This window comes from Poromitra crassiceps (genome assembly GCF_964638095.1).
Source record: "Poromitra crassiceps genome assembly, chromosome: 22".
Lineage (NCBI taxonomy): Eukaryota > Metazoa > Chordata > Actinopteri > Beryciformes > Melamphaidae > Poromitra > Poromitra crassiceps.
The window spans coordinates 2,519,721-2,537,220 of record NC_139647.1 but is presented as its reverse complement, the minus strand read 5'-3'; the positions used below and the strand labels follow the sequence as shown (position 1 = coordinate 2,537,220).

The window sequence follows — 17,500 nt, the reverse complement described above, 5'->3', positions numbered from 1 at the left end:
ATATATCGATATCGACTCGATATTCATTTGAAGGAACTGATATTGATTCGTAAATCCCAATATCGATATTTTAATTAGGGGTGCAGCGATCGATCGGCAAGCAATCTGTAACGGCCGATTTTGACCTCAAATATGCGATCGGCTGATTGCCGATATTTTGGCGGATTGCCGATATTTTTTTACATACATATATATATATATATATATATATATATATATATATATATATATATATATATATATATATATATATTTTTTTTTTATATAAAAAAGCCCTATCACTAATCAGGCTTTCCAACGATATAAAATACAATGCCAATTGGTATTATTAAAGGGGAGAAATAATCGACCTAAAATAACGTTTCCAAACTTTCTTTGAGGAGTTTATATATCGGTAATCGGTAGGGGTGTCACGATACACTCAGTTCACGATACGATACGTATCACGATACTGGGTTCACGATAACGATACGATACGATACGATTTTAACAATATTTTTTTAAACTTGAATAATGACAATATATGACTGGAAAAGTAGTATTTTATTTTAAATGCACAAATACAAAACATGCTGTTGTGGGAAATTGTTATTACAATAACAACTAGAAAAAACATGAGATTGGAGATAAGGCTTATCTTGAAATAGAATGAGTTACACCGTCACTTAGATTTACTTTGAACTAAAAGGTTTCTCAGCAGTATAAATTCTCATTATGCATCTTCAGTTTTTCTTCAAACTCAAACAACAAGACTTTTCTTAGTCTATTTTTTATGCATCTTCAGTTTTTCCTGTCAAGTAAACAGTTTTGCCAGAAACTCAATTGAATGGTTTCTCTCCTGTATAACTTCTCATGTGTCTCTTCAGAGACTTGTTCAACTGAACTACTTTCCACACATTGAACTTCAACAAACAAAGACGTTTCTTTGTCTACTTTTGGGGGGGGGGAAAAAAAAAAAAAAAAAAAAAAATCACGATATGAGATTTCATCTCAACGATACATATCGTGACGTTTTACTATCGCGAAATTTCGTGGGACGATATATTGTGACACCCCTAGTAATCGGTGATCGGTCGATGAACGGTTGGGCAGATATTTCCCATAGGCGATCGGCAATCGGTGATCGGTGGCAAAAAACGTGATCGGTGCACCCCTAATTTTAATATAATGCCTTTTCTATGGGAAGAGGAAAGATAAAGGTTTCTATTGGAATCTCTTTCATAGCCAAACAAAATTGGTATTGTAACTGAAATATCAATATCGTATCGTATTGAATGGGGAAATGAGTGGTGATACCCTCCCGTAGACACACAGTGCATTAGCCAAGTCGTTGGTTTTTCTTTGGGCTGGGTTGAATTAAGTAGTCTCTGTGCAGTCATGACCCCATTAAGAGTCAGTTAAGAGTCTTAATCAGCTGATAATATCTCCCTCCAGACTGTATGAGTCCACCTCCCCCTCTTCTGCCTCTGTAACCTTGCCTCCCTCTCAGTCAGCGTGGAGCTCCTCCACAGACATGGCTCATTAAGCAGGAGGCTGAACCTTCGCTCTGATGAAGCCGTCATTAAACTCCCTGACTTGCACACCTGCTCCAACTGGCCCTTATGTACATGTCATACACTGGCCCTCATGTACATGTCATACACTGGCCCTTATGTACATGTCATACACTGGCCCTTATGTACATGTCATACACTGGCCCTTATGTACATGTCATACACTGGCCCTCATGTACATGTCATACACTGGCCCTTATGTACATGTCATACACTGGCCCTTATGTACATGTCATACACTGGCCCTCATGTACATGTCATACACTGGCCCTTATGTACATGTCATACACTGGCCCTTATGTACATGTCATACACTGGCCCTCATGTACATGTCATACACTGGCCCTTATGTACATGTCATACACTGGCCCTTATGTACATGTCATACACTGGCCCTTATGTACATGTCATACACTGGCCCTCATGTACATGTCATACACTGGCCCTCATGTACATGTCATACACTGGCCCTCATGTACATGTCATACACTGGCCCTCATGTACATGTCATACACTGGCCCTCATGTACATGTCATACACTGGCCCTCATGTACATGTCATACACTGGCCCTCATGTACATGTCATACACTGGCCCTTATGTACATGTCATACACTGGTCCTCATGTACATGTCATACACTGGCCCTTATGTACATGTCATACACTGGCCCTCATGTACATGTCATACACTGGCCCTTATGTACATGTCATACACTGGCCCTTATGTACATGTCATACACTGGCCCTCATGTACATGTCATACACTGGCCCTCATGTACATGTCATACACTGGCCCTTATGTACATGTCATACACTGGCCCTCATGTACATGTCATACACTGGCCCTTATGTACATGTCATACACTGGCCCTCATGTACATGTCATACACTGGCCCTTATGTACATGTCATACACTGGCCCTTATGTACATGTCATACACTGGCCCTTATGTACATGTCATACACTGGCCCTTATGTACATGTCATACACTGGCCCTCATGTACATGTCATACACTGGCCCTTATGTACATGTCATACACTGGCCCTTATGTACATGTCATACACTGGCCCTTATGTACATGTCATACACTGGCCCTTATGTACATGTCATACACTGGCCCTCATGTACATGTCATACACTGGCCCTTATGTACATGTCATACACTGGCCCTTATGTACATGTCATACACTGGCCCTTATGTACATGTCATACACTGGCCCTTATGTACATGTCATACACTGGCCCTTATGTACATGTCATACACTGGCCCTTATGTACATGTCATACACTGGCCCTCATGTACATGTCATACACTGGCCCTTATGTACATGTCATACACTGGCCCTCATGTACATGTCATACACTGGCCCTCATGTACATGTCATACACTGGCCCTTATGTACATGTCATACACTGGCCCTCATGTACATGTCATACACTGGCCCTTATGTACATGTCATACACTGGCCCTTATGTACATGTCATACACTGGCCCTTATGTACATGTCATACACTGGCCCTTATGTACATGTCATACACTGGCCCTCATGTACATGTCATACACTGGCCCTTATGTACATGTCATACACTGGCCCTTATGTACATGTCATACACTGGCCCTCATGTACATGTCATACACTGGCCCTTATGTACATGTCATACACTGGCCCTCATGTACATGTCATACACTGGCCCTTATGTACATGTCATACACTGGCCCTTATGTACATGTCATACACTGGCCCTCATGTACATGTCATACACTGGCCCTCATGTACATGTCATACACTGGCCCTCATGTACATGTCATACACTGGCCCTCATGTACATGTCATACACTGGCCCTCATGTACATGTCATACACTGGCCCTTATGTACATGTCATACACTGGCCCTCATGTACATGTCATACACTGGCCCTTATGTACATGTCATACACTGGCCCTCATGTACATGTCATACACTGGCCCTTATGTACATGTCATACACTGGCCCTTATGTACATGTCATACACTGGCCCTTATGTACATGTCATACACTGGCCCTCATGTACATGTCATACACTGGCCCTCATGTACATGTCATACACTGGCCCTCATGTACATGTCATACACTGGCCCTTATGTACATGTCATACACTGGCCCTCATGTACATGTCATACACTGGCCCTTATGTACATGTCATACACTGGCCCTCATGTACATGTCATACACTGGCCCTTATGTACATGTCATACACTGGCCCTTATGTACATGTCATACACTGGCCCTCATGTACATGTCATACACTGGCCCTCATGTACATGTCATACACTGGCCCTTATGTACATGTCATACACTGGCCCTTATGTACATGTCATACACTGGCCCTTATGTACATGTCATACACTGGCCCTCATGTACATGTCATACACTGGCCCTTATGTACATGTCATACACTGGCCCTTATGTACATGTCATACACTGGCCCTTATGTACATGTCATACACTGGCCCTTATGTACATGTCATACACTGGCCCTCATGTACATGTCATACACTGGCCCTCATGTACATGTCATACACTGGCCCTTATGTACATGTCATACACTGGCCCTCATGTACATGTCATACACTGGCCCTTATGTACATGTCATACACTGCTCAGCTACACGGTTGCTCCAGTATGGCGGACATCATCATCACCATGATTTTGACTAATATTGACATCACGATCATTGTCTTTGGCAGCATACGCCGTAGCAACATCATGCATTTATCCAACTTGGAAAATAAAGCAAAAGAAAAAACACAAATAGATAAATAAATAGCCTAATTTTTTTTTGTTTTGTCTTGATTATCTTTTTTCCCCCATAACTTTGAGAAGCCAATTGAGATCAAAATGTGATGAATTTCACAGCCCTACACTCCTCACTGACACGTAAGGGTATTTTCTCTCGCTCCAGCATGCCTTGTGTACATGAGAGCTGCTGGTACAGCAGTATTCAATACTCCACTATTTAGAGACTGGAAGGTCAAGACTGCTCTCCAGACCACAGTTTGATGGTCTCTGTCTCGTCTCGGTCTTGGTCTTGACTCTGTCTCGGACAAGCCGGACTCGGATTTCATTTCAAGACCAGTCAACACCACAACTGCAGTGGCATCATTACCTGCCTGTTTATTGTTTTTATTATTATCGATTTATTATTATTATTATTATTATTATTTTACTGTGATTGGGTGTACAAAAAAAAACTTCAATTGCAACCAATAGCTTTGCAGTTTGAAAGTTGTCCCGCTGAAATCACTCCCCTCTTGTTTCAGATCAAAGGATTGCCTTCTGTCACTTGAATATACTGTATTTATATTTAATATACATCCTCCAGCCATTTTTATTTGACTAAAATTCCTAAATAGATATTTTAAGTTCAATAGTCTTCCAATTATATTATTAATATGACGTGAGGTTCAGTTAGCTTAGTTTGCACAGAAACATCCAGTAAAAATAATTTTTACTTTTACTCTTTGAGTACATTTCAGAGCCTGTACTTTTTTTTACTTTTACTTGAGTAAATAGTTGAATCGGTACTTGTACTTTTACCAGAGTTTTTTTTTTTTACACAAGTAACAACTGTACTTCTACTTAAGTACAGAATGTGTGTACTTTTCCCATCTCTGCATGTGCTGCACACAACACTTTGCTTGCATGCCGGTGCACACAAGGCAATCAGGAGCAGTCTATTTAATTGCTCTATTAATTTGATATGTGGATCTTTTATGTGCTGTTTATATCTTGCTTCATTTGTAGGCATGTTTCAAGGTTAAGCCAAGTTTGTGTGTGGTTGTTTACGTGTTTGTGTGTGTGTGTGTGTGTACTTGTGGGTTTTTACTGTGAAGGGAGGAAGAAAGTAGTTAGCAGTTAGTGGCAAACACACGGCCATTCTCTGAGCAGCCTTAACACACCTCATTAACTGTCTTAACGAGTACATAATCAGACACGTTCTCTCTGCCTCTCCCCCCCCCCCCCCCTCCCTCTTTAAATGGAAGAGTAGAATTAGGAGCATTTTGCTAAGACTAAACATCCTCTTATCGTGCCATCGAGAAAACAAATACACCACTCTGGCTGCACATACTTGCACTAAATGCACTCACACGGCAACATACCTAGCACCAGAGCCATGTAGATAGAAGAGTCCCGACATCTCCATTCACTCCAATGGACCAGTTTTTTACTCTCAAGAGTTCCAGGAAGTAAGGTCCTGGATTAAGCAGCACTGTCGAGTTGCAGCAAAATAGACAGTTTGTGTTGTACTCTGAAAGGGTTTTTCATCCCTTGAATCAAATTGTACATTATCAGCTTTATTTTAGCATGCAAAAGTAGCGCGAGACCCATTCCTGGCTGTTCATTGGCTAATGAGTCTCGCATTTTGGTCCTCTGTGCTGACGCCACTCTCTCTCTAGAGGACACTACCTAGCACCTCTGTTCGGGGGGGTCAAAGGTCACTTCTCATTGTTAAATCTAATCAGTGGGAAATGGAAGTGAGATCACATTGCAGGGCGTCTTTCTTCTGGACAGCGTTTCACTGTGCATTGAGAGCGTGAGAGGGAGTGCATTGTTTTAGCCTGCCAGTGTGTAGAGATGTTCTACATGTGTTCAAGCACATGCTGTTGGCAGTTGGAATGCAGAGATGGGCGGGGCACTGCAGGAGACTTCAGCGAGAAGGCAAAGAGCTCTGGTAATGGAGGGGCCTGGGACAATCACCAGGTTCCCACTATACTCATACGAGAGAGAGAGAGAGAGAGAGAGAGAGAGAGAGAGAGAGAGAGAGAGAGAGGAGAGAGAGAGAGAGAGAGAGAGAGAGAGAGAGAGAGAGAGAGAGAGAGAGAGAGAGAGAGAGAGAGAGAGAGAGAGAGCTATTTATAGTTGTATTAATACAGTTTTTTGTACACTATTTACGCTCATGTTCAGTAACTCCGGACTCGGACTCGGGTAATGGGGACTCAACTTGGACTCAGACTCTTCTTTGGTCACTCAGACTTGGACTCGTGGATTGGAACACTGGGGACTTGAGACTCCACTTGGACTTGAGATATAGTGACTTGACTATAACAATGATTGAAGGAGAGCCCACAATGCAATGCAGGCTAGCATAGCATTGCAGCAGGCCTCTATAAAAGGTCCTGGGGTGGCAGCTTGCATTGTGTTTGCTGCTCTGAGACAATTCAACGTGTTTGTATTTTCCCCTCAGTGAAAAACCTTTGAAACCGGCTCATTAGAACATCGGCACGTCCCGTCCCAGCAGTCAGATTTACGATCCACAGCGTCAACCGCTCTCATCAACCGACTGAGCAGGGCTTATGAAATCTCTGGGATATGAAAGAGCCCATTGTTTGTGTTAGCGTGCATACGTGCCACGTGCACATGTGTGCATATGTGTGTAAATGTGCATGTATTCATGTGTGCATTAGCAAGTTCTATATCAGCCGCCACAGCATAAGAATGGCTCCAGACCTCCACTGCCTGTGTGGAGCCCAGACAAGGCTATCTGTCCCTGGGGCAGCTGGTTCCACTGTGGCCTCCAACTGGTTTGCTTCTCTGAAATAAAAATTAAAGGATTTGACGCTGCGTGATTTACCATAAAAAAAAGACTTTATGAATGGTGGGATTAACTAACATCACACCCACAGTATGCACTTGTGTCACGCCGAATGAGAAAGTTTGAGTTGTGTGTGTACAGTATTATTAGTGCCATGCGCTGAGATACAGATCAGAGGTTAATGATGTGAATCAGACAGGAACCAGACATTAGCTTCAGAGCGGTGGCTAATCTCCAGCCCAGGCGCCTTAAGCTATGTCTGATAACGTTGCTTGCTAATTATACCCCGATATCGACTTAAGAGTGGGGATTGTTGTAAACGGGCATATCAGTGACTGAGTTTATCCAATTGTCAAAGCAACTTGAAAACCATTGTGTGGCGTCTTACTATACAACCTGAAAGGACTTTGCCGCCACACGAGCGTGTTGGAGAGAGACTGTCGCTCCAAACAACAAAGGATACGGCTGAAAACATGTGTGTGACCTCATCATTAGCGCCACAATGGGAATGAACTGTGAGCGACGTCAGCAACAGAGCGCCAGGCGACAGTTAATGAACCCACTGGCCAACTGGAGGAGGACTGCACTGCATTAAGGTCAATCTAGACCAGCTCCAGGCTAATATGAGCGCTAGCATGCGTGTTGTAGGCAATAGAGATATTCATTCTCACTCACTCAGTCAGTCAGTCAGTCACACACACACAGACACCTGTAATGAAAAAGCAGCGCTAGGCATGCTGTGTGCAGGAAATAAGGAAACACAGGCTGTGTGGGTCTGACATCATTACAGCACCGGGCCTGGACCCGGCGCTGGAGGCTGCAGCCATGCCTGCCTGGGGGTAGTAGATCTACATAGCAGAGTGTATAATGAGTGTGTAGGAAGGAGGGCCGTGTGGCTCTGATGGCTTCCATGGATCCATTAAGGCTGAACAGAGCTGGGCTGAGCGGAGCCGAGGAGAGCCTGGAGGTTATGAACTCTGCTGCTGCTGCTACTTAACTCTGTCTGCCCGGCGTCTGCTCTGCTACGCTTCACCATCTGATAACAGCACAGACCCCAAGGCTGGCCAAGCCTGAAGTAACACAGCAACACACATACACACACACACACACACACACACCCACACACACACACACACACACACACACACACACACACATACACACACACACACACACACACACACACACACACACACACACACACAGTCACACACACACACACACACACACACACACACACACACACACACAGGCAGGATCTTCTGAGGAGGCAGGGTTCCCACGACGACTCGTTGAGAGTTTGGGAATTTGAAAGAGAAAAATCAAGGCCTGGAAAGTTTTGGAGAATAGTGATAGCCATTGAAAGTGCTTAAATGTATATGTTTTGTGCAAGAATAGAAATGTAAGTTATTTAGATTTTTTTTTTTTTTTACTTTTAATGTGTAACAGCACAATTAAGAAGTGTTCACATATTCAAGCCTCATTTTAATTGTCTGTGAGTGTCTGCCAAGCCTGCTGGTTCTTCTCACTATAAAAATTCTAAAGTCATTAACCTTGATCTGTGTCTCAAACTAGACTGTGTTGGCTCCTTGAATGTGAGGGAATTGAGCCCTTGAGAAAAGTCCTTGAATTTGATGTTGAGTAAGATGTGGAACCCTGACGGGGGTCTCCTCTGTCCATGCCAGTTTGGGTTGTTGATTCCAGATGTTGTTGTGTTTATATGTTTGGGCCTGTGTGTCAAGTGATGCACTGAGCTGAAGGGCCACAAAATTAGATTTATAATCCAGACTTGGTGATGGAGACCATTGGTGGCCTCCTTGTGGTGACTGTGCTTTTTAAAAGGATCAGCGCTTCCCCGAAAATCTGCTTCCAAACTAATCGAAAATGTCAAATATCTCCAAGCCGACACAGTCGGAGCTGAGCTTAGAAAATAGCAGTGAGGGGCGACCACAGACTATGTAAAATACAGTTCGCTCTCCCACAGAAATGTCCTGTTTGCCGTTTTGAGAATGTGTAAATGCGGAAATGTAGAGTTGCTAAATTTAATATCGCTCTCTGGCTCCTGGAGGAGTCGAAGCAGCCGATAAATCCTTAAAGAACACAGAAGACTGCAGACTCCAAACCAAGACCACTGTGATTATTCTGTTAGATGTGACACAGGCGAGAGGGACCCAGGCAGGGAGAGAGGGACCCAGGCAGGGGGAGAGAGGGACCATGGCAGGGGGAGAGAGGGACCATGGCAGGGGGAGAGAGGGACCCAGGCAGGGCAAGAGAGGGACCATGGCAGGGGGAGAGAGGGACCCAGGCAGGGGCAGAGAGGGACCCAGGCTGGGGCAGAGAGGGACCCAGGCAGGGGCAGAGAGGGACCCAGGCAGGGGGAGAGAGGGACCCAGGCAGGGGCAGAAAGGGACCATGGCAGGGAGAGAGGGACCATGGTACGGGCAGAGAGGGACCCAGGCAGGGGGAGAGAGGGACCCAGGCAGGGCGAGAGAGGGACCCAGGCAGGGGCAGAGAGGGACCCAGGCAGGGGGAGAGAGGCCGTATAAGTCAGTGAGAGAAAGCGAGTGTTCCTGGCAGTAGATGGCATCATTAAGGTTGGTCATAGTTGTGTTTCTGGACACACACTGTCCCGGGACTAACATACAATTTCAGCTCAACCTCCCACGACCTCAGCATCTAATCCAATCAAACAACACCATAAGTGGGAGCGTATAGAGGCGCCAGCCAATCGTGTTATAGCGTGCTAACAGGATTATGGGGGGTTTTAGTGTGTGGATTCCACCCTAGTGCTTTCATTAGTACTTACACACATAGCATTGTATTCATATTGTCAGAACCTTCCTGCCTCGTCTTGCATCCACATTTTTTTTAATGTCTCTCGGTCTCTCTGTCTGTCTCTCTCTGTCTCTCTCTCTGTCTGTCTCTCTCCTAGCACCTAGCCCCTGGCACACTGTCTCTCTCTCTCTGTCTCTCTCTCTCTCTCCTAGCACCTACTGTAGCCCCTGGCACACTGTCTCTCTCTCTCTCTGTCTGTCTCTCTCTCTGTCTGTCTCTCTCTCTGTCTGTCTCTCTCCTAGCACCTAGCCCCTGGCACACTGTCTCTCTCTCTCTCTGTCTGTCTCTTTCCCTGTCTGTCTCTCTGTCTGTCTCTCTCTCTGTCTCTCTCTCTGTCTGTCTCTCTCTCTGTCTGTCTCTCTCCTAGCACCTAGCCCCTGGCACACTGTCTCTCTCTCTCTCTGTCTGTATCTTTCCCTGTCTGTCTCTCTGTCTGTCTCTCTCTCTGTCTGTCTCTCACCTAGCACCTAGCCCCTGGCACACTCATCATTCTGTTCTAGCACAGCAATCCGTTATCATAACGCAGGAGCAAACGCGCGCACACACACACACACACACACACACACACACACACACACACACACACATACCACACACACACACACACACACACACACACACATTTGTAGCAGCAGGGTGAGGAGAAGGTGCTGGTAGCTGCAGGGTGAGGAGAAGGTGCTGGTAGCAGCAGGGTGAGGAGAAGGTGCTGGTAGCTGCAGGGTGAGGAGAAGGTGCTGGTAGCAGCAGGGTGAGGAGAAGGTGCTGGTAGCTGCAGGGTGAGGAGAAGGTGCTGGTAGCTGCAGGGTGAGGAGAAGGTGCTGGTAGCTGCAGGGTGAGGAGAAGGTGCTGGTAGCTGCAGGGTGAGGAGAAGGTGCTGGTAGCTGCAGGGTGAGGAGAAGGTGCTGGTAGCTGCAGGGTGAGGAGAAGGTGCTGGTAGCTGCAGGGTGAGGAGAAGGTGCTGGTAGCAGCAGGGTGAGCAGAAGGTGCTGGTAGCTGCAGGGTGAGGAGAAGGTGCTGGTAGCAGCAGGGTGAGCAGAAGGTGCTGGTAGCAGCAGGGTGAGGAGAAGGTGCTGGTAGCTGCAGGGTGAGGAGAAGGTGCTGGTAGCAGCAGGGTGAGGAGAAGGTGCTGGTAGCAGCAGGGTGAGGAGAAGGTGCTGGTAGCTGCAGGGTGAGGAGAAGGTGCTGGTAGCAGCAGGGTGAGGAGAAGGTACTGGTAGCTGCAGGGTGAGGAGAAGGTGCTGGTAGCTGCAGGGTGAGGAGAAGGTGCTGGTAGCTGCAGGGTGAGGAGAAGGTGCTGGTAGCTGCAGGGTGAGGAGAAGGTGCTGGTAGCTGCAGGGTGAGGAGAAGGTGCTGGTAGCTGCAGGGTGAGGAGAAGGTGCTGGTAGCTGCAGGGTGAGGAGAAGGTGCTGGTAGCTGCAGGGTGAGGAGAAGGTGCTGGTAGCAGCAGGGTGAGCAGAAGGTGCTGGTAGCTGCAGGGTGAGGAGAAGGTGCTGGTAGCTGCAGGGTGAGGAGAAGGTGCTGGTAGCTGCAGGGTGAGGAGAAGGTGCTGGTAGCTGCAGGGTGAGGAGAAGGTGCTGGTAGCAGCAGGGTGAGGAGAAGGTGCTGGTAGCAGCAGGGTGAGGAGAAGGTGCTGGTAGCTGCAGGGTGAGGAGAAGGTGCTGGTAGCTGCAGGGTGAGGAGAAGGTGCTGGTAGCAGCAGGGTGAGGAGAAGGTGCTGGTAGCTGCAGGGTGAGGAGAAGGTGGAGGTGTGTTTGTAGTAGCAGGGTGAGGAGAAGGTGCTGGTAGCAGCAGGGTGAGGAGAAGGTGGAGGTGTGTTTGTAGCAGCAGGGTGAGGAGAAGGTACTGGTAGCTGCAGGGTGAGGAGAAGGTGGAGGTGTGTTTGTAGCAGCAGGGTGAGCAGAAGGTGCTGGTAGCTGCAGGGTGAGGAGAAGGTGCTGGTAGCTGCAGGGTGAGGAGAAGGTACTGGTAGCAGCAGGGTGAGGAGAAGGTGCTGGTAGCTGCAGGGTGAGGAGAAGGTGCTGGTAGCTGCAGGGTGAGGAGAAGGTGCTGGTAGCTGCAGGGTGAGGAGAAGGTACTGGTAGCAGCAGGGTGAGGAGAAGGTGGAGGTGTGTTTGTAGCAGCAGGGTGAGGAGAAGGTGGAGGTGTGTTTGTAGCAGCAGGGTGAGGAGAAGGTGCTGGTAGCTGCAGGGTGAGGAGAAGGTGCTGGTAGCTGCAGGGTGAGGAGAAGGTGCTGGTAGCTGCAGGGTGAGGAGAAGGTGGAGGTGTGTTTGTAGCAGCAGGGTGAGGAGAAGGTGGAGGTGTGTTTGTAGCAGCAGGGTGAGGAGAAGGTGCTGGTAGCTGCAGGGTGAGGAGAAGGTGGAGGTGTGTTTGTAGCAGCAGGGTGAGGAGAAGGTGGAGGTGTGTTTGTAGCAGCAGGGTGAGGAGAAGGTGCTGGTAGCTGCAGGGTGAGGAGAAGGTGCTGGTAGCTGCAGGGTGAGGAGAAGGTGCTGGTAGCTGCAGGGTGAGGAGAAGGTGGAGGTGTGTTTGTAGCAGCAGGGTGAGGAGAAGGTGGAGGTGTGTTTGTAGCAGCAGGGTGAGGAGAAGGTGAGAGCAGTCATTAGTGATCAGATAGAGTGCAGCAGGCCAGGTAGAACAAACACATTCCTGTCAGAGAGCCGGCGTGATAAGAAGCACCGATATAGCCTGGGTGCCAGACTGACTCGGCTTTCAACTCTGCACTGTGGCTGTTTTTGCCAAGACAACAACAAAGGAGATGGAGCCAGCAGCAACGGCTCTCTGGCTCCCATGCTAGCTCGCCCGCTAGCAGACATGAAGTGGGTTTGATGTTTGGGGATATATTATCCTGCAAAATGTGCAGAGACTGCGGGCACAGAGGCATTATTGTTGTGTGTAGTTAGCTAAATTGCCTGCTAACTGTGTTGACCCAATATGTTGGTGAAAACAGATGCTATGCAGGTCTGCTGAGGAAATTAAACTCAAGCTCAGCCTCAGATGGTCAAATTAGAACGTGTCATTAGATGGAATATTTATGTTCTCTTTCAATATAGGTTTTCTGTGTGCGTGTGTGTGTGTGTGTGTGTGTTTGTGTGTGTGTGTGTGTGCACGCGCGTCCGTGTGTGTTTGTGTGCGTGTGCGTGCGTCACTGTGTGTTTGCGTACATCTGTATGTGTGTGCACTCGCACGTCTGCTCGTTCCTGTGCGTTGCTGTGCTTGACTAGCAGCCAGCTCTATAAGCTGCTGTGTACATAGTGTGAATGTGATGCTGTTCACATAATTGGACCTGGATAATTGGCTTCTTTGTCAGTTGATTCAGGAGAGAAAGGCGCTCGTTTGACGCTCGTTCCCCCTCGTGTCATGTTAACTCATTGAATGCCATGGACGTCCTTCGACGTCCAATTAAATAGTGACGTAGAATGCCACGGACGTCCTTCGACGTCCAATGCGTTTTTTGACGGTGGGACGTCGATCAAAGCCTTCCGCAGCTCCTGTACAACTATAGTAGCTATTGGAGGTGTATAACCTATTTTACGGACTCATTAGGTGGCGACAGTGCTTGCTCGGTGCAGTCCAGATTAGAGACAGGTCCGAGAAACAGCCTAAAAGCCGTGGATCAAAGACAACCCGATGCATGCTCCCAGAGCCATTTGCTCTGTCGCGGGAGCTGACATTGGCTCCGAACAGGAGTCAATCCGCGCTCACAACTGAGCCCCTCTGTCCCTGTCTGTCTGTCTGTCTGTCTGTATAGTTTCTCCACCCGATTAGCAGACAGGAAAGCAGCCCCTGACGCCAAACCATTCAGCAATCCGGGTTGGCTCTTCCCTGCTGTAGCGCTGAGAGCCGACAGCAGCACACAAACGCAGCACTCCGAAAATATAATGGTTGCGTGAGGCTGTGTGCAGTGTGGGGAGGAGTTTACGGGGGGAGGGGGGGAGGGGGGTGGTGCACGCAGGGCATCACACAACAACTACGTCACTACATCAGAAAATATTATCTTCAGACTCAGTGAATGTGCTTGAAATGCTGCATTTCACAAAAGGCGGATTATCTCAGCTAATAATTTGAAAAGCCTGAAAACGCTGAAAACAACCTATCTTCTCCGGCTCATAACTAAAGAACGGAAAATGGTATCAATAAACTTTTTTTTGCTGATGATACAATAGAGCCAGCTCGTTCTTGTGCGTGTTCGGTGTTTACATAGTAATATCACACAATATTCTGTGGGCCTCGAGAAATCACTGAAAACGCTCTGAAAACTCTGGCACTGGGAGCATCCGTTCTCCAAAAGTGGCTGGCACTGAATGAGTTAAGTACACACTTGTCTGTTAACGAGATGACAGTGTGACGATGAGGCAAGACACCACACGCATAGAGTCAACTCCCAAGGTGCAACTTGAACTTTATAAGGTCATGCCCTAGCTTGTGTGTGTGTGTGTGTGTGTTCATGTCATGACCTAGCTTGTGTGTGTGTGTGTGTGTGCGTTCATGCCCTAGCTTCTGTGTGTGTGTGTGTGTATGTGTGCGTTCATGTTTGCAACCATGCGTCCCATGAATCATTCACTGAACCGTGCATGTTCAAACACAACAGTGCAATGTATTCTTTGTGGAGGTTTAACAGTCGACTTGGATTCAATGTATTCAAAACAACAACAAAAGCAAACGCACCAAATTCCATGTTTAATTGTGGTGTATTTGCAGTGGCCTGCAGTTTTAATTGCTGCTTCACCATCAAAGCACAACCACACATTCACGATTGCACAAGACAGCCACTGTGGCACCCGTGGTGTTTTGCTATCCTCTTGTGTACTGTACGCCGTGCTGAACCCGTGTGGGTCATGTGGTGCCATGATCGTCATTCCAACCAAAAGTTCTGGAAAGGAACGGATGACCCAGAGAGGACAGTATGTGTGAATCTGATGTGTTTTGGGATTCTTGGGATTCTTGGGAACTGAATTTAAAGGAACAGTTCACCCAAAAACGACAAATCTGTCATTGCCTACTCACCACCCCCATAGATACGGTCGGTCTGTGTGGGAACGCAAACACAAACTGTTACTATGGCGGGCGCGCGAGACTAGACTAGACTGGGGGGGGGGGGTGAAACCCCCCATATTATCTCAATGGGCTGACTCACCAAAGGACTTGGGGATTGGGGATTCAAGTGCAGGTACATAGACGTTTGTTCAGATGTGCGTTTACTGCAGTGGTTGAATCCCCGATCCCATCTGCCTGGGCTGGACTAGCAGCTATATGCTAACTATTTCCCCCATGCTGACCCATTGACCACGCATCTTATGACGAGACACTGCCTGAATGTATGCCTGATTCAAAGTCATTTTTGTAGTTCATTAGTCCACAAAAAAGTTGCAGCATTCTGGATGGTGACCAGCTTTCAAATGGGGAAAAAAAGTCAGGCTCTTTTTGACTTTGAGCTCACGGACAGTGAAGATGTCCACTAAAACCAGGGTGTAAATTACGTCTCTTCAAGTCAACTTGGCATCTCGGGGCTTCTAGAGACTTGGATTATGCCATTATTTTTTTTTATTATTTTTTTACGTTTGAAATGCTAGTCACCATCCACTTCAATTGCTGCAACAGTGTTTTGCTCTGAAACTCCAGGACTGTTTTGTGTCCTCCTTCCAACGGCATGGGGGTGAGCAACCATAAGTACTCTGTTTATGTCTGTCCAACACAGGCAGGGGCCTAGCAGAGAGAGAGAGAGAGAGAGAGAGAGAGAGAGAGAGAGAGAGAGAGAGAGAGAGAGAGAGAGAGAGAGAGCCTCTCTGAATGAGGTTAGCACACCATTTAAAGAACAGACAAAAGACTGGGCTAATTAAAACTATGGCTACTTGTGTTTCACTCACTCGCTCCTCTCTGACCCTCCCCTCTGCTCTCTCAGAGCTCTCACTCTCCACCTCTCTCCACACACACACACACACTTTTCCAGCACTTAGTTTGTACCCACGGCTAAGCGCTGGACACACACACACATGCACTGTTCCAGCACTTAGTTTGTACCCACGGCTAAGCGCTGGACACACACACATGCACTGTTCCAGCACTTAGTTTGTACCCACGGCTAAGCGCTGGACACACACACACACACACACTTTTCCAGCGCTTAGTTTGTACCCACGGCTAAGCGCTGGACACACACACACATGCACTGTTCCAGCACTTAGTTTGTACCCACGGCTAAGCGCTGGACACACACACACACATGCACTTTTCCAGCGCTTAGTTTGTACCCAGGGCTAAGCGCTGGACACACACACACACACACACACACACATGCACTTTTCCAGCACTTAGTTTGTACCCAGGGCTAAGCGCTGGACACACACACGGGCAGCGCCTCCTACTGAAAGATAATGTCCTTTGTGCGGCGGCTTACCAGTCAAACCGCCCCACACAGGCTCAGCTGGCAGCCCTGATTGGTCGCTGCCCTGTTCCTTGTTTGTGAGGTCTGTGGGCAGGCAGTGAGCTGGACACCTCACACTGTGGCATGGCCAACGCACCAGAGAGCAGATTATAGCAGGAGTGAACACGGAATAATAATAATAATAATACAGCCACTATAATATCATAATATTATTATTATGATATAATAACCACTCCACTGTAGAGCAGTGCCACACCTCTGGCTTTTGGCACAGATTGGAGAGGGGGGGGGAACACCTCTTAGGTTCCTATTCTGCACCAATGAGTGTGCTAAGTGAGGGAGTGACACGTACTGTATATAGAATAGACTTGTGTGAATTAACCTGTTTGAAAAGCAAGATTTTTAACCAGTGGGGTTTTGGAGTCAAACGTTTACAGGAGGAAATGGGCGAAATGTGTTCATCTTGATTTCAAAAATGTGTAGTGAAAAACACACACACACACACACACACACACACACACACACACACACACACACACACACACACACACACACACACACACACACACACACACACACACACACCACACCACACATAGAGGTATTGGAGATCGAGGTAATAGTTGGATGTGATAATAATGCCTTCCTATTGGCTGTCTGTCTCCACAGGGATCTGAGTGAGAACTTCATCCAGTCCATCCCCAGGAAAGCATTCAGAGGAGCGACGGACATCAAGAACCTGTGAGTAGCTCACCTATCCAGCCCCGCACGGTGCATGGAGATAACTCACCTATCCAGCCCCGCACGGTGCATGGAGATAACTCACCAGGCCAGCCCTGCACGGTGCATGGAGATAACTCACCAGGCCAGCCCTGCACGGTGCATGGAGATAACTCACCTATCCAGCCCTGCACGGTGCATGGAGATAACTCACCTATCCAGCCCTGCACAGTGCATGATGGAGATAACTCACCTATCCAGCCCTGCACAGTGTATGGAGATAACTCACCTATCCAGCCCTGCACAGTGCATGATGGAGATAACTCACCTATCCAGCCCTGCACAGTGTATGGAGATAACTCACCTATCCAGCCCTGCACAGTGCATGATGGAGATAACTCACCTATCCAGCCCTGCACAGTGTATGGAGATAACTC

At 47.4% G+C, this 17,500-nt stretch overlaps 1 protein-coding gene across 1 annotated transcript in view; it reads left to right on the top strand.

The window, feature by feature from the left end:
- slit1a (slit homolog 1a) overlaps positions 1 to 17,500 on the top strand; it is a gene marked incomplete at both ends in the record, with an annotated part of 144,097 nt that overhangs the window by 59,564 nt on the left and 67,033 nt on the right. The window contains one exon of the mRNA XM_083658236.1: positions 17,013 to 17,084. Coding sequence (XP_083514362.1) covers positions 17,013 to 17,084 — 72 coding nt within the window. The remainder of the gene's footprint in view (positions 1 to 17,012; positions 17,085 to 17,500) is intronic.